Raw genomic sequence first — 18,700 nt, 5'->3', positions numbered from 1 at the left:
TGAAGGCAGGAGGAGAAGGGGACGACAGAGGATGAGATGGTTGGATGGCATTACTGACTCAATGGACACGAGTTTGAGCAATCTCTGGGAGATTGTGAAGGACAGGGAAGCCTGGTGTTCTGCAGTCCATGGGGTCGCAAAGAGTTGGACACGAGTGAGAGATTGAACTGATTACTCCTCCAGTCACTATGTGAAAAGGAGATTTTCACAATAGAGGTGACCACCCCTTGCTTAACTCCCTAACACTCTCAAAGTAATTTTGTTAGAAGAGGCAGAAGGAAACAGTTACAAGAAACATGTCAAGGCAAAACCTAATGTGATGACTGAAACCATGGCAAAAGTGAGAATAATCATTTAGGGAGTTTACCCCCTGCTTCCTGGCATTTGACTGCAGTTAGAGGCCTGGAGGCCTGGTGACTCATTTCAGGCCGTGAGACGGCAAGCTTGGTAGTCATTCAAAGGTCTAAGCGGCTGTGCTGGCCTGTGCCCTTTTTTCTGCTCTCAGTAACGACCATTTTTCAAAGGCAGCCACCCAAAAGGAAACCAGCAGTTCGAGGAGGCAGCATTTTGCTTCCTGCTTCCTCCCCAACGGGCCACAAATGAATGCATGAATGGCTGTGGCACACATACCTTTTCAACCTGTATTTGTACACTGTATTTTATCCTTAAAAATAAGAGCTATTTTATTAAAAGAAGGGATCCTGTTGCATTCTGTAGGGTTGGCAGTTCTTTGTCTGCAGTAATAACGAATTTGTCAGCCATCAAATCCTTTCTCTCATTTGATCTGACCTCATATTTTAAATCATAAGAACAGCTCAGCTTAGAGCTGGAGGGATCTGACTCTGCACAGACCTCATGTTTTGAGATGAAACTGAAATTCATGAAATGACTCACCAGTTGGGGAGTGAAATACCGGTGACAGCTTCTCTTTGTAAGGAAATTCCATGAAGGTTATTTCTCCCTAAATGTCAACAAGGTTTTAAGAGAAAAAAAAAGTTGAGATTATTTTTAAAGTTATCAGACCTCACATGAAATGAATCATATGCTTCTGTTTTACTGTGTATCTTATGATTAAATAGTTCTAACGGCACAATGATAAAGAAAAAAACACCATAAGGAAGAAAGAACAAGGTTTGCGCTGGGAAATGGAGCTTTCTAGAAAAGATGTCTTGAATCTTTGGGGAAAAAAAATGTTTTCCAATCATTAGATCTGGTTTCACAATTAAAAAAAAAAATCAAAGCCCTTTGTATGAGGTACCAAAAGTAGTCACATTCATGGGACTGCCCTTACAGTCTTCTGTCTAAGACTCCATCCTTCCACTGCAGGGGGCAGGGGTTTCATATCTGGTCAGGGAACTAACATCCCTGGATACAGCACTGCCAGGAGTAAAAAACAAACAAAAAATTAGCCAAATTCATAGAGACAGAAGGAATGATGGTGGCCAAGGATTGGGCGTGAAGGATTAGGGTGAGTGTTTAATGAGTACAGAGTTTCAGTCTTGCAAGATGAAGAGTGGTGACAGATGGTGGTGATGGTTGCACATGAACTGAAAATTGAAGGGTAGCAGAATATACCACCCGAAAATATGTTCCTTTGATATTATTTTGAGCTATTGGCACTTGAAAAACAGCAAAGTGAGGTTTTCACTGAACTCCACTTATTTGCCCAAACACAGATCCTTCAAAAGGAACTCAGTGGTCCTAGATCCTCTTCCCAAGAGTTTAACTAACCAGAGAAGATTGGCTTTTGACATAGGAGAGACTAAAATGACACTGAACTTTGTCACAAACTATCATATCTCTATTCTTCTGTTCTCCCAGTAAAAATCATTTACTCTCCCTTTAGAGACCTTTCTATATTAAGATGATGTGTGTGTTAGTTGCTTTGGGACCCCATGGACTGTAGCCTGTCAGGCTCCTCTTGCATGGAATTCTCCAGGCAAGGATACTGAAATGGGTTGTCATTGCCTTCTCCAGGTGATCCTCCTGACCCAGCGATCAAACTCTGGTCTCCAGCACTGCTGGCAGATTCTTTACCATCTGAGACACCTGGGAAGCCTGTTAAAATGGTATGTAAGCCTAAATTCTAAAGTCTCCTCTCTGAGTGACACATTTTCCCTCTGGAGTATGTCCCTAACATAACACGAAGTGTGCTTGTTAATAAACTATTGTTTTTTGTCTTTAATATCTCTTACTAATCTTTCATTACAGGTGTCTGGGCTAAGAACTCAGAAGGGTAAAAGGAAAATAATTTTTCCTTCCCTACAATATACTTACCACTACTGACTTGTACACTTAGAAGTGGTTAAGAGAAAAAAAAAAAGTGGTTAAGAGGATATATCTTGTGTGTATTTTGCCACAATCTAAAAACAATAAATTAAAACACAAAACAAAGCAAAGACCCAATAAGTTAACTGCTTAACATTCCTATACTAGGCAAAATTGGAGACTAGAACTTCAGTATGATTTTCTCACTGGTAGATTATGAAATGGGTTGTTTTGAAGCTGGACAAATTTGTGTTCTGCCACACAATGCAAATACACACTTGTTCGCAGCGAAAGGAACATAGTCTCTAGGGCCTCTTCTTTTTTTTTTCCCCAAGCAGTAGGTTTCCTTGACTTCCTTTTATGGTTATATAACTGATGACACTGCAAGGCAAAACTTTCCCATCCAGCTCTCCGATTTCACCCTCTCTTGGGAGGAAAATGTTTGTTGGTCATTTTGTGGACATTCTCATGATGTTAAGCTCCATACAATGTTGTGACCTTCAAGGGGAACTGAATCTGTTGGGGGAAGGAGGAAAGGCAGGCGGACAAACAGGCACCAGTCCAATCTCCTGCAGCCCAACACCCAGGCCCTTTGTGAGCTCAGCTCATCACATGCTCGTGCCTGCCTGCCAATTCTGCCTTGTTGCTGGGCCTCTGTCACTCTTCCATTGGTGCCAGCTCTGAGGCAATCCTTTCTGGGGTGCCTGCAAAGGACGGATAAGTGGGTGGAAGAAACTGAAAATGGATCCAGTGACTCATCCTGCTTCTGGCATGTTCTAGCATATTGCATTCTAGGTCAGGGGATTTTAGCAGTGTGACTTGGATTACTGAATCCAAGTGGGACATTTAGATTTTGGGAGCCCTTTTCAGCAAATAGAAAAGCAGTTGTAACAACAACAACAATAATCCTCTGTAGAGCAAGGTTTGTCAACACAGTGGATTACTGACATTGGGGGCCAGGTTAATTCTGTATTGTGGGGGAATGTTCATTGCAGATTGTTTAGCAGCATCCCTGGCCTTCCTCACTAGATACTAGTGGCACCCCTCAACCCCAATACCATAGTGTGACCACCAAAAATGGCTCCTGGGAATTCCCTGGAAGTCCAGTGGTTAGAACTTGTGCTTTCACTGCTGTGGCCTGGTTTCAATCCCTGGTTGGGGAACTGAGATGCTACAAGCCTAGTGCTGAGCCAAAAAAAAAAAAGAAAAGTCTATAGACATTGTCAAATGACCACCCAGGGGCCAAATCTCTCGTGATTGAAAACTACCGCTCTGGAGAAACATCAGCCACCTGTCTTTGGAGAGGTCATTTTTCTCTCCCTTCCCTCTCACCTCAGGGCTAGACCTTGGGCAAATTTTTATTTCTATTTGCTTCAACCAAACCCACAATTAGACTTAAATTAGAGAGGGCAAGGGTATTGCAGAGAACTCTTCTGATAGAGATAACATCAGTGTTTTCAGTTCCTAAGAATATAGTTTTCTCTTTGGAGATAACCCCTGGCCCATTCCCCCCTCCCCTCTCCCTCCTTTGAGCCTCTCTTCTCCCTCCTCTTTATCTTTCTTTCCTCCCATGTCTCTGAAATCAGGCCTGTTTTTCTCTGTACCTTTTGGATTCTGAAAAAAAACTATCTCACAAAGCTTGTGACTCAGGCTTTAAACAGCATGAATCACAAGGCTTGCAGCAAGCGAACAGCCAAAAGCAAACAGGGTGTGGTTTGAAGCCAGGCCTGGTCATCTGAGAAAGAACCTCACCTTTTTGTTCTTCTGTAAATCTCTTTCTGAAATTTAGGGAGCAGGGGGAAACCAAAAACTTAGAGCCTCAATGTTCTGTCCCTTTAAATCTCCTTTCCAAAAATTTAGAAATAACTTGCACAGAAATCTGTATTAGAAGTCACTGTGAAACCACAGAAATGTGGTTTGCAGGGAGAAGGGGCTCCAAAGAGCTCCAGTTCGCTAAGTTTCAGTACAGAAAAAATTTGGTGAGAGGCAAAGTGATAAATAAAAAGTGATTTATTAGACTAAGATGATTGTAAGGTTTACAAGCAGGAGGGTGAGAGGGTGCTGCTCACCAAGTACTTAGTGGGCTACAGTTTATAATCAAAAGAAAATTGGGGAGTGGGAGAAGACCACCTTCTTCATTCTCAAGTAGACATCAAGCTTCCATCATCAGTTCCTCCTCCATATTGGGCAGGGTAGTTTTCTTATCCCTGCCTGGTCGAGTCAGGATGGTCATGGCATGATAGCGATGAGCAAAACGGTGGTAACATATACTAAAAATGGTAAATCAAGTCAGGTTTCAGTATAATGTCACCCTTTCTTTTTATTTTTTAGTGTGCCCAGAGGAGCATGTCCTAGGAATCAATACGTTATTGAGCTCAGTGGGCAGGATGTGGGTCTCATTCTACCATTGTTTCATTGGTTTGGGGGCCTGCCTGATGCTTCTGTTGCATGGTTTTATTGCTGAGCAAGCCTGCTTGCTTTTGTGGTTAAGTAAAGCTGCTTTCTTGAGTGAAAGACCCCTTAATTTATAAGGATCTCCCTTACTCTTTTCCCTATGTGATTAGTCCCAATCACATAGGGTCTACTAACATGAAAAGTGACATTTTATTTTTAATTTTAACTTCCCAGTAATAAACTCATCCTGAAAAATGTTAAAAATTGACAGAGGTTAAAGGCTGTTTAGAAAACTGCTTGGATCTTTTTCATAACTACATATATATACACGGGTTACCAAAGAAAATATATACCAGTTTTGTTTTTATTCACATTTTATGTATAATCTTTAAATTATGTAATGTTCATAAGCTCAAGCAGGAATGTAGTCTTTTCCTAACGGCAGAATATTTCTTAATTGGTTGCCTCTTTTTCTATATACATATATTTTTGAAGGCTTTACCAGTAAAAACTTAAAAACACCCTCCTCTCATTTATAGAAATAGGAAATAGTCTAGAAGAGTCCAGAAAGAACAGTAGCTGGGGAATTGCAGACATGAGGGATTTTTCACTGTAAATGTCATGTCAACATGTTAAAATATTTTAAGGTTTCATCGTATTCATATGGTTTACTTTAAAAAGTCTGCTGGAGAAATGACATAGAGATCAATCACAAAATACATTATCATAAAAAATAAGAAAGATCTAACTGGTAATCTTTCTTCTTTTACCCAAATGAAATTTGCCTATAGAAGTTTTATGTTTGGGATATTTCACCCCCAGGAATAAACAGAACTTAGATTCAATTAGTATCTTTTTAAAATCTTGGGCTTAAACAGGTTTGATTTCTGATTTTTGAGCTCCGGTAAATATCAACAGAATTCAAATCCTGATGCCTCCCGGATTACAAATCAAGCACAAACCAGGAAGCCTAAAGAGCAATCTGGAAAGTTCTATCAGCTTCCAGGTCCAGCTCAAAGAGTTTTACACGGCTGTGTGGAATTTCTGCTTTTCTTTTCAAAATTCAATGTACTCCTGCTATAGGGATTTCTCCCTTGGAAACTTATTTTTCATTCCTGTTCGGAGGAATTCCTGAGGGTTCTGACGACCTGTCTGAGGCGGGCTTTAGACCGTAGCCCTGATATTTGCCGAGTCATTCACCTTGTCCCGGTGCCCGCCCGGTGGGGGACGGGCTCGGCCGCCACAGGTTGGGGGCTGGACCCCCGGGGAGGCCTTCCGACGGGCTGAAGATAAAGTGGTTAGGAAAATATTGTCGTTATCTAAAGTAGACCCAGAATAAAGACCCTTCTTTATTCGCGAGGTGGGGGGAGGGGCAGGGAGGCGTGCGCGCCTGGGGATCCGGACTCTGGCTCGGCGTGAGGCGCTAGACCGCAGCACTGTCCGCCTAGGGCGGGTCTCGCGAACGGCGGGGCCCGTCCGGGCTGAGGGGAGGGGGCAACGGGGTCGGTTGGCTGGACAGCCGGTTCCGGACGCCCAGACAAATCCGTGGCATGTTTTCGCACCTGCCGCTCCCCGCTCCTTCCGGGCAAGTCGAGCGCTGGCTGCTTCCGCTGTCTACCGTTCAACGAAAGCGCTGATCCCTCCGCTCGGCCGCTCAGGACGGCCGCCCGCTCCCCAGCAGAATCGGCCCCAAAGCCCCAGTATTCATGAGAGAGCACCTTAAGTGGAGAATGAGTCGATTCTGGGGGACTGCTTTTCTCTTTAGAGGGTCGGAGGCCTGCGAAAAGTAGTCCCTTCCCGGCTTTTTGCGGAAGAATCCACCGGGGCGGGGCTACCCATGAATATATAAGGAAGCCCCGGGTGTGGCGTAGGCAGTTCCGTCCGAACCGGGAGTTCAGATTTCGTTCTTCTGTGTTCGGTGCTGTCACCACCACCAATTGGTGAGGAGGGATCCCGGGGGTGTTGCGGCCGTGCAGCTGCTGGGGGCGCGGGTGGTTCGCCGGCCCACCGCGGGCCGAGGGGCATCCGGGGCCTACAATTCCCCTGGGCGCGCGAGCAGCAGGGTGGCCCTGAGGGGTAGGAACGCGGCAAAATGGCGGCCGTTCCCGATCCCTCAGTGGGAGAAGGCAGGCTCTGAGGCTGGTTCTGAGGTGGGACGCGAGGATGGGGAGTAGGGAGGGGACTGTGAGTGTAAAGTGAACGCGAGAGGCCCGTGAGGTCTCCGTGGCGGCAGGGTCCAGCTTTCTATGGGACGAGGGTTGGGTAGCGTGTGAGGGAGTCGAATATTAGGTCACGGTTTGACAGGTGCGACTACTCGATTTCCTGTCGCAGTGGTGGTGATGTTTAGTCGCTCAGTCGTGTCCTACTCTTTGCAACCCTGTGGGCTGCAGCAATACAGGCTTTCTTGTTTTTCGGGGGCTAATAACTGCAGACGCTACTGAGCCGTCCTACGCCGGCGATGGGGGAGGGGACGCGCTGGTCACCGCAGTTAGGAGACGTCAGCCCTTCTGTGGGCTCATAATCTAGGGTGGGGCCATCTCCCGGCATGTATGTGGGGAGGTGTTTACTCCTTTTGGGACACAGGGTTTGGGCCTGGGGTGGACGCTGCAGTGTTGACAAAGGACAGACATCAAGTGAGGGGGGAGGATAAGTGAGGCCCGTGAATTGATTTGGGTCAGGCTTCCCTGCTTTTCACTCTTAAGTACCTGAAACTGTGTTTTTGAGCTTGTCAAGCTTGTGAGTTGTTGGGCAAGTTAGTTGTTTGGCTAGTACATAGTGAAGTTTTTAACATTAAGCGTTGGTTGAGCCGTGAATTAACTGCTAAATGCTGGGGCTCTTTTTTGTGTTATTTTTTTGTTCCAGCAGACAATGCAGATCTTTGTAAAGACCCTCACTGGTAAAACCATCACTCTGGAGGTGGAGCCCAGTGACACCATCGAGAATGTCAAGGGGAAGATACAAGAAAAAGAGGGCATTCCTCCAGACCAGCAGAGGTTGATCTTTGCCGGGAAACAGCTGGAAGATGGGCGCACCCTGTCTGACTACAACATCCAGAAAGAGTCCACTCTGCACCTGGTCCTCCGCCTCAGAGGTGGGATGCAGATCTTCGTGAAGACCCTGACCGGTAAGACCATCACCCTGGAGGTGGAGCCCAGTGACACCATCGAGAATGTCAAGGCCAAGATCCAAGACAAAGAGGGCATCCCCCCGGACCAGCAGAGGTTGATCTTTGCCGGGAAACAGCTGGAAGATGGGCGCACCCTGTCTGACTACAACATCCAGAAAGAGTCCACTCTGCACCTGGTCCTCCGCCTCAGAGGTGGGATGCAGATCTTCGTGAAGACCCTGACCGGTAAGACCATCACCCTGGAGGTGGAGCCCAGTGACACCATCGAGAATGTCAAGGCCAAGATCCAAGACAAAGAGGGCATCCCCCCAGACCAGCAGAGGTTGATCTTTGCCGGGAAACAGCTGGAAGATGGGCGCACCCTGTCTGACTACAACATCCAGAAAGAGTCCACTCTGCACCTGGTCCTCCGCCTCAGAGGTGGGATGCAGATCTTCGTGAAGACCCTGACCGGTAAGACCATCACCCTGGAGGTGGAGCCCAGTGACACCATCGAGAATGTCAAGGCCAAGATCCAAGACAAAGAGGGCATCCCCCCGGACCAGCAGAGGTTGATCTTTGCCGGGAAACAGCTGGAAGATGGGCGCACCCTGTCTGACTACAACATCCAGAAAGAGTCCACTCTGCACCTGGTCCTCCGCCTCAGAGGTGGGATGCAGATCTTCGTGAAGACCCTGACCGGTAAGACCATCACCCTGGAGGTGGAGCCCAGTGACACCATCGAGAATGTCAAGGCCAAGATCCAAGACAAAGAGGGCATCCCCCCGGACCAGCAGAGGTTGATCTTTGCCGGGAAACAGCTGGAAGATGGGCGCACCCTGTCTGACTACAACATCCAGAAAGAGTCCACTCTGCACCTGGTCCTCCGCCTCAGAGGTGGGATGCAGATCTTCGTGAAGACCCTGACCGGTAAGACCATCACCCTGGAGGTAGAGCCCAGTGACACCATCGAGAATGTCAAGGCCAAGATCCAAGACAAAGAGGGCATCCCCCCAGACCAGCAGAGGTTGATCTTTGCCGGGAAACAGCTGGAAGATGGGCGCACCCTGTCTGACTACAACATCCAGAAAGAGTCCACTCTGCACCTGGTCCTCCGCCTCAGAGGTGGGATGCAGATCTTCGTGAAGACCCTGACCGGTAAGACCATCACCCTGGAGGTGGAGCCCAGTGACACCATCGAGAATGTCAAGGCCAAGATCCAAGACAAAGAGGGCATCCCCCCGGACCAGCAGAGGTTGATCTTTGCCGGGAAACAGCTGGAAGATGGGCGCACCCTGTCTGACTACAACATCCAGAAAGAGTCCACTCTGCACCTGGTCCTCCGCCTCAGAGGTGGGATGCAGATCTTCGTGAAGACCCTGACCGGTAAGACCATCACCCTGGAGGTGGAGCCCAGTGACACCATCGAGAATGTCAAGGCCAAGATCCAAGACAAAGAGGGCATCCCCCCGGACCAGCAGAGGTTGATCTTTGCCGGGAAACAGCTGGAAGATGGGCGCACCCTGTCTGACTACAACATCCAGAAAGAGTCCACTCTGCACCTGGTCCTCCGCCTCAGAGGTGGGATGCAGATCTTCGTGAAGACCCTGACCGGTAAGACCATCACCCTGGAGGTGGAGCCCAGTGACACCATCGAGAATGTCAAGGCCAAGATCCAAGACAAAGAGGGCATCCCCCCAGACCAGCAGAGGTTGATCTTTGCCGGGAAACAGCTGGAAGATGGGCGCACCCTGTCTGACTACAACATCCAGAAAGAGTCCACTCTGCACCTGGTCCTCCGCCTCAGAGGTGGGATGCAGATCTTCGTGAAGACCCTGACCGGTAAGACCATCACCCTGGAGGTGGAGCCCAGTGACACCATCGAGAATGTCAAGGCCAAGATCCAAGACAAAGAGGGCATCCCCCCGGACCAGCAGAGGTTGATCTTTGCCGGGAAACAGCTGGAAGATGGGCGCACCCTGTCTGACTACAACATCCAGAAAGAGTCCACTCTGCACCTGGTCCTCCGCCTCAGAGGTGGGATGCAGATCTTCGTGAAGACCCTGACCGGTAAGACCATCACCCTGGAGGTGGAGCCCAGTGACACCATCGAGAATGTCAAGGCCAAGATCCAAGACAAAGAGGGCATCCCCCCAGACCAGCAGAGGTTGATCTTTGCCGGGAAACAGCTGGAAGATGGGCGCACCCTGTCTGACTACAACATCCAGAAAGAGTCCACTCTGCACTTGGTCCTCCGCCTCAGAGGTGGGATGCAGATCTTCGTGAAGACCCTGACCGGTAAGACCATCACCCTGGAGGTGGAGCCCAGTGACACCATCGAGAATGTCAAGGCCAAGATCCAAGACAAAGAGGGCATCCCCCCGGACCAGCAGAGGTTGATCTTTGCCGGGAAACAGCTGGAAGATGGGCGCACCCTGTCTGACTACAACATCCAGAAAGAGTCCACTCTGCACTTGGTCCTGCGCTTGAGGGGAGGTGTTTTAAGTTCTCCCTTTTAAGCTTTCAATAAATTACATTGCACTTTTCTTTCAATAAAGTTGTTGCATTCCCAAATAGTGTAATTTATTTATTTAGGGGTGGGTGAGAGTTCAAGGGTTTTGTTCTACCAGATATTTTAGTAGTAACCTGAAGGTAAAAAATGTCAAGAAAAGATGGCCTTAATTAGAACTGTAGTGGGTGAGTATAAATGAAAACAAAATTTGGAGGTTGTGGTTAGAATTCTCCATATGTACACTCATATGTAGATTTACTTATAAACTACTGATTTTAAAAGCACTGAGTTTGGGAGTTGTGCTTAAGAGTGGGAAAGTTTCCGAAACACCAGCAGGGAGGTGATATTAAAAAGGGTGGGAATGGTGGAAGAGCCTGCAGAAAAATCACCTTTAGTACATAGTTGCGAGTTCACATTGAGGTGCACAGAAAATGGTTTTACCATAATTTTGAGAAAGATGTGGCATAGTCTCATTAGATTTCATGCTAGAAAGTTTGGGATTTAGTAATTAAAGCTACTGTCATTTTTGTTGTAAAGTTGTCAAGATTCTTTAATTTTATATGACTATATGAAGAATTTATATACAGCTTAATTGTGGGTGAAGCAGTGGGCTCTTGGTGTTTTATAGTAGTGACATTTACCAAGGCAGGTGCTATTGGTATGCTTTTTAAGTCATAATGAGAGCCAAAGGTTTTTGAAAGTAGGAAGAAGCTGGTGGTAGGCACTGCTGAAATCTGACACATTGAAGGAGTTTAAATAAGAGGTGGTTTCCTCCAAAGAACAAATTGACTGCAATTTCTCCCTTCCACTCTCCCATATTTAGGGTATCCACATGTAGTATCTGTGCAGAGAAAAATTTGTATTACTGAAACAGCTAAGTAAGGCCTAGGTGTAAGGGGACAAGAAATGCCGTTTGGTAAATTTGTAAATCTTAGGCAAATTCATTACTTGTGGTTTTTCACTTCATTTTTACAAATGCCTGTATATTTCATTGGATTTTCATGATTCACTCATACAAGTGAATATATAGGTCAAGAAGCAACATTACAAGAATATGTGGAACTTCACACATCTAGTCACAATGTGAATCTGGTCAATATGTGAATAGACCTGTAACCACATCTAATAACTATGTGAATAGTTTTTGTATAAGTAATTGTGTTGCTCATTGAAAATGAGTGGTCATAAATAGGGGAAAAACTTCAATAGCATCTTGAAAATGGCCATTCTGTGGGACAGGTTTTGCATGATTCCTCCATCAGTGTTATCAAATGATGAGTTCTTTGTCTTCAAGTATGAGTGTGTCAAAGTCTAGTTAGCACTCAAGAAGGTGGGGCTGGGTCATTTCAGCAGGACACGTGTGCACTGCAGTTGGAAGGGTCTTGACTCTGGAGCAATAAAGCATAAGTCTAATATAGCTATGTGGGTATTGCAGGGTGGGGATGCTTACTGGAGAAGTCATGGAAGAACACGTGGCTCCTTCCTGTCAAGTTTAATGAAGGAAATTGCTAATCACAAATGTAAATACTTGAAAAGTTTTGAAAAACAAGTACAGTTGAGTACAAACATTAAAATTGATGTAGAAATTGAAAGTTCCGTATAAGCTTATGGGGGGGGGGGGTGGAATTAGTATATTTGCCTCACTGTTTATGGTTAAAATGTTTACACACATTGTGTTTACAAAGTCAGAGGTAGCCCTCGTAAGTCCCTAAGTGTGTGTGTGCTCAGTTGCTCAGTCATGTCAGACTCTGCAACCCCATGGACTGAAGCCTGCCAGTCCCTTATGCAACTTTCCAGGCAAGAACACTGGTGTGGGTTGTTTCCTACTCCAGGGCATCAGTGTCTCCTGTGTTGGCAGTTGGATTCTTGGCTAGTTAACTACATCTTACCAGTTATGACATTTTTTTTTTAGCCACTCTGGCATGTGGGAATCTTAGTTTCTCAACTAGGGTTTGAACCTGTGACCCCTGCAGTGGAAGCCCAGAATCTTAACCACTGGACTGTCAGGGAAGTCTGCTAGGGATAACTAAAATTAGTTTGGTGGTATTTTGGACTCCTGTGTAGTAAGTACATATATGCATATACATACATACAAATACAAGTAGGACCATTCACAGTGTTTCTCAGCTTTTTTTTTTTTTTGACTAGGCAATTGATGTCTTTCTGTGACAGCATGTCAAGATTGCTGTCATTCTATTTAATATTCTAGCATTCAATTGTATAGATGCCCTATGATTTACTTAACCTGTCCACCAACATTTGTTTCTAGGTTTTTGCTGTTAAGATGCTGGTGAAGTACATCCTTATACATGTATTTTTCATATAGTAATACTTGGATAGTATAAAAACAAGATTTCTATTTAATGAAGTTCTTGGTGATAATTTAAAAATCAGTCAAAACAGTTTTATAAATACTATTGTCATGATGTTTTCCTACTTTTTTGAGTAATACTTGCATGTGTTTTAGATATATAAACAGTATATAGTGAAATATATTCCATTTTTTTTCTCCCAGTTCTCCACCTGCCCTAGTATATATATACTTTCAGAGTTTCCCCATGCATGTACAACAAGCAACTACTACTTTACACAAAAGGTATAAACTAGTTATACTGGTTTGCAGTCTCTTGCACCATGCTTTTTAACTTTATATTTTTTATAGTTTGATAGAGCTCTTATATCCTTTCATTCTGTATAAAGGAAAAAGACACTTTACATGTCATTTTCTCAAAGACCACGAGAGCAACACAATCCCTAGTGAATATTTACAGGACCCTCCAACAAATATAAGCTTGTCGGGAACAATAATGATACGGTGATGAATGAGAAGCATTTCTAATATCAGGGGATCTAGTCTCTAGTTAAAGAACAGAAATGTTAGACTTCTTCAGTTTCTGAAAGTTGAATGATCGCTAAATCTGAAAGTACCCCAATGTTTGAGTTAATACTATGTAAGGATTCAGTTACATAGATGGGATCATGTGAATGTTGAATAAACCAGAAGAAAAATGTGTGGCTCATATTTTTTAGTATTCCTTTTTTGTCTGAAAGCACAGCAAAATCCTTTTCGCATTATTACAAATATGGTTCTCACAGAGGTATGTTTAGAGATTGGCAAGTGCTTTTTAATTCAGTGTTATCAGCCTTAGTGTGTAGTGCTTATCTGCCAGAAGAGGGAGCTATGGGGACAGATTTTTGGTTTAGTACTGAAGCTTGCAACGCCCTCAAGCGGTTGTGGTTGGCCAGGCAATTTGTGCTTTTAATACTTTGCTGTTTCTCAGAAGGTTGCTTTCTCATCAGTAAAACTTGCCGTTTCCCCAATTCCTTTTACCTTATCCTTTTTCTGCCAGTCCTGAAGCCATCTCTTTTTATTTCAGCTGGAATGACTCCACAGCATCTAATGGAGACTCCCGTTTCTTACAGCATCTCATCAGGTCTAACCCCTTAAAATGCTCTTCTGCCTGCTTCTCTTAACTGCTGGTCACTTTCTTTTTTTCCATATGCTCTCTGACATTTTCCACTTTGTTTCATTCCACCTGTTCCCTTTTCCTAATATACCACCACTACCCTATATCTGACTTAAAATGTTTATCCTTGGCTGCGGTGAGGAAAGAGCTGGGTTCCTGGGACAGCACAGAGGTTAAGTAGCTTTTCAGAGAAGCCACATACAGGATGGCAAGAGGTCATTGGCAGAATTTCCTGGGGCAGGAGGCTGGCTGAGAAGTGACTATCAGCACAGATTTGTGGAAAGTATACGTATTCCTCAGAAACCCACAAAAATATCAGGAAGGGGAACTGGTAAGTGGGCTTCCTAGAGGGTCATATACAATGCAGAACAGACTTGTCATACAGGCTTTAAAGGAAATGCTGATCCCTCCACACTGGTTTACACACTCCCTGCCCCCTCCTCCTCATTGGGAGGGATTGGATGGATGAAGAGATTAAGGCTTTGGCTGGAACAAGAAGACATGGAAGAGATACTACCTGAAATGAAAAGAGGTGGAAATCTGAAGACAATAAATGTGTTCTATTATATATTTTTCAGAATGGTGCACATGCATGAGGAAACTGGCAAATCCAGAATGGTAGACATTTGTTAAGTCAGCTGGTCTGGTTCTTCAAAGTCTGTCCTTGAAAAAAAAGCATAGGGTTCTTCTAGATTAAGAGAAGGAATTCCTTCTCTTAATCTAGAAGAACCCTATGTGGTCCAGCGGTTAGGAATCCACTCTCTCATTGCTAAGGCACCAGTTCAATGTCTGGTAAGATCCTCTCTCTCTCAGGATATTGATAACTCAGTCCTCACCATGCACTGGGCTCACTTCAATCTGAAACTTTTTTTAAAAGATTTTTATGATACGGACCATTTTAAAAGTCTGTTGATTTGTTACAATACTGCTTCTGTTTTATATCATTTTGTTGTTTTTGGCTATGAGGTGTGAGGAATCTTAATTCCCCAACCAAGGATTGAACCTGCACCCCCTGCATTGGAAGAGGATGTCTTAACTGCTGAACCATCGAGAAAGTCCCTCAATCTGAAACTTCTTAGTGACTCTGCAACAAAGGCAAATTAGAAGACAAGAAATGTGTTCCAGATTTTATTGATGCAGAAACTGAGGCATAGGAGGTAAAGGGAGGGTACCAGACAGTCTGGCTCCAGTTCCATGCTCTTTTTTTTTTTTTTTTTTTAGTATTATATATTTATATTGATTTTTTGGGCATTTTTTAATGTTTATGCAATTTTTTTTGTTTGTTTGTTTTTTTTTTTCATTTACTCATAGCTTTAATTTTTTTTTTTATTATTTTTTTTTTTCCAGTGGGTTTTGTCATACATTGATATGAATCAGCCATGGATTTACATGTATTCCCAATCCCGATCCCCCCTCCCACCTCCCTCTCCACCCGATTCCTCTGGGTCTTCCCAGTGCACCAGGCCGGAGCACTTGTCTCATGCATCCCACCTGGGCTGGTGATCTGTTTCACCATAGATAGTATACATGCTGTTCTTTTGAAATATCCCACCCTCACATTCTCCCACAAAGTTCAAAAGTCTGTTCTGTATTTCTGTGTCTCTTTTTCTGTTTTGCATATAGGGTTATCGTTATCACCTTTCTAAATTCCATATATATGTGTTAGTATGCTGTAATGTTCTTTATCTTTCTGGCTTACTTCTGTTTATGCAATTTTTAAAGGTTATTTCCCATTTATAATTATGAAATATTGGCTATATTCTCTGTGTTACACAATACATCCTTGAGTCTGTCTTATACTCAATAGTTTGTACCTCTCACTCTTAGCATCCTTATATTCTTCCTCCCTTCCCTCCCTACTGGTAACCACTAGTTTGTTCTCTGTATCTGTGAATCTGCCTCTCTTGTTTTATTCGTTAGTTATATTTTTTTAGATCCCACATATAAGTGATAACATTCAGTGTTTGTCTGACTTATTTCACTTAGCATAATGCCCTCCGAATTCATCCATGTAATTGCAAATGGCGTTATTTCATTGTTCTTGTGGCTGAAGAGTATTCCATTGTGTATATATAGTATACCACATCTTGATCCATTCATCAGTTGATGGGCACTTAGGTTGCTTCCGTATTTTGGCCATTGTAAATAATGCTGCTATGAACATTGGGGTGTGTGTATCTTTTTAAATTAGTGTCTTTGGTTTTTTCGGATATAGACCCAGAGGTGGAATTGTCCACTCTTAACCATTATGCTCTCAGATCCCTGTGGAAGCACCATAAAGATTGAGGCTTTTTCTGTTTTATTGCTCTGACCTTGGCTCTCAGTGCTAAGGGCCTAAAATGTCTGAATCAGGGTCCAGTTCCAAGAAGTAGTTTATTTCCTTGCTGGGCTGGGTGGTGGAGCCATTGCAGCAAGCCCTGGGCCTCAGGAATAGTCAGCCACGTCACGCATTTAGGAGAATGAACAGCTTCAGGGAAGTCTCAGGCATAACTCATTGGTGTGGATAAATGAAAGTCAAAGCCAAGTTGTTAGAAGTTTGTAGCTCAATTCCAAGAAGCTAACCACATGTGGCTATTTACATTTAAATTAGCTAAAATCAAATAAATGTGTTCATCCATTGCAGCAAGCCCTGGGGATTGGGATGGGGGTAATTCCCTGGTGGTCCGGTGGTTAGGATTTGACCCTTTCACTGCTGTGGCCTGGGTTCAATTCCTGGTCTGGAAAATAAGATCTCTGCAATCTGCAAGCCTTGTAGCCTGGCCAAAATTTAAAAAAAAAAAGTTTAGTAGAAACATGTGACTAGTGAACATGTTCCCATCATGGCAGAAAATCCCCTGGAATGGTGCTGGTGTAGATGAATCATTATTTAGCTAAGCATTCTTCTACTGTTAGATATTCATGTTGCTTCCAATATTTTGCTACTATAATCAGTGCAACAAGATTATAAAACTATTCTTTCATTAAAATAAATTTTTCTTTTTATACAATTTTTTGGGGTTTTTTTTGTCCTTAACTTGTGGTTTGTGTGATCTTAGTTCCCTGACCAGGAATTGAACCCAGGCCCTCAGCAGGGAGAGTGCAGAGTCCCACCCACTGGACTGCCAGGGAATTCCCTGTAAGACTGTTCTTAGACATAGATCTTTGCCCATGTGTGTGTGTATATCTGATAGCTACACTTCTCAAGGGAACTTGTAGGTAAAAGGGCACTTGGATTTTACATTTAGACAGACTTTGCCAAGTCCCCCTTCAAAGAGGTTACTCAAATTTACACTCTGCCAACAATAATCAAGAACCTGTTTCCCACAGCCTGGCCAGAACTGGGGCTTCAACCTTGGATCTTTGCTTGTCCACTAGGTGAATAATGATATCTTATAATAGTTTTAATTTGGAAACTAAGTTTCTCCCAGCACCATTAGGACCTCATTCATTATTCCACTGACAAAAGTGCTTTCAATATGACAAACATTTTTCCAAGTCATTTGTATCTTAGTTGGGGACTTTGTCCTTCAGGACAGTGTCTACTGTTTATATTGATTGCCTCACCCATCACTGGTTTTGAACTGTGTGCTGCTAATTATTAGCTATGGTGGATGCAGAGGGAAAGGCAAAATTGGATATGGAATGCCCAGAGCTATGAAACTATAAAAGGGCCTAGCTGTCACTTAAAAAAAGAAGTATGATGTTTCTCATAAGAGACTCCATTTCACATACAGCTTGTCCATTTAACTGGACAGATAAGGGGCTATCACCTGGTTCTTATCCTCAAGTGGTTGACTGACTTGCTCTTGGAATGCAAATCTGCAGAGACGTATACATAGGACTGTTGTTGATTTTTAGGACTGTTGATTCTTAAACTGTATAGGGACTTCCCTGGTGGTCCAGTGGTTAAGACCCTGTGCTTCCAATGCAGGAGGGGTACAGGTTTGATCCCTGATTGGGGAGCTGGGATCCCACACGCCAGTCGGTCAAAAAAAAAGACCCCAATGAGGTGGATGAACCTAGAGCCTATTATGCAAAGTGAAGTAAGTCAGAAAGAGAAAGACAAATATTGTATGTTAACGGATGCATAGGAACCCAGAGAAATGGTACTGATAAACCTACTTGTAGGGTAGCAAATGAGACGTAGACATAGAGAACAGATTTGTGGACCCAGCGAGGGAAGGAGAGAGGGGGACGAATTGAGAAAATAGCGTGGAAACATATACATTACTATATGTAAAATAGATAGCAAGTGAGAATTTGCTCTGTAAACCAGGGAGCTCAACTCAGTGTTCTGTGACAACCTAGAGGTGTAGGATGGGGTGAGAGATGGAAAGTGGGTTCAGGAGGACGGGACATATGTATACCTAAGGCTGATTTGTATTGATGTGTGGCAGAAGCCAACATAGTATTGTAGGGCAATTGTCCTCCAATACTTGCATTTGGTTCTATACTTCTCAATATTGTACAATTATAATCTTGATGATTATTAGTTACTCAAGATCAGTTGCTTTATGAGTATTGTTCAATTGTCATCACCAATAGAATGATACTCAAATGTGTTCTTTCTATAAAACTTTATAAGTAATAAAAAAAGACCCCCAAACTGTGTAACATTTAAAGATAGTTATGAAAAAAAAAAAAATAAAGATAGTTATGGTACACCCGTGTCCATAGCAGCAGCATTCCATAGCCAAAAATGTGGAAAGAATCAAAATGTCTATCAACAAGAAAAATGGATAAACAAAATGTGGTATATACATACATTAGGATATTGCTTAGCCATGAAAAGGAAGAGGATTCTGATACAGGCTGCAACATGGATGAATCTGGAGTGCATTATGCTCAGTGAAGCCAGTCATAAAAGGACAAATACTGTACAAGTCCAGTTATATAAAGTTCTGCTGCTGCTGCTGCTGCTGCTAAATCACTTCAGTTGTGTCCGACTCTGTGTGACCCCAGAGACAGCAGCCC

At 43.8% G+C, this 18,700-nt stretch overlaps 1 protein-coding gene across 1 annotated transcript; it reads left to right on the top strand.

Moving 5' to 3' along the window:
• Window positions 1-6,463: 6,463 nt before the first annotated feature.
• Window positions 6,464-10,342, top strand: UBC (ubiquitin C). Its single transcript, XM_043902086.1, is given in 3 exon segments — window positions 6,464-6,602; window positions 7,528-10,230; window positions 10,232-10,342. Coding segments are annotated over 2 exon segments (2,727 nt in total). The 5' UTR covers window positions 6,464-6,602; window positions 7,528-7,530; the 3' UTR covers window positions 10,259-10,342.
• The last annotated feature ends 8,358 nt before the right edge of the window (window positions 10,343-18,700 follow it).

This window comes from Cervus elaphus, chromosome 5, assembly GCF_910594005.1.
Source record: "Cervus elaphus chromosome 5, mCerEla1.1, whole genome shotgun sequence".
NCBI lineage: Eukaryota > Metazoa > Chordata > Mammalia > Artiodactyla > Cervidae > Cervus > Cervus elaphus.
This window is presented reverse-complemented; position numbering and strand designations above follow the sequence as displayed.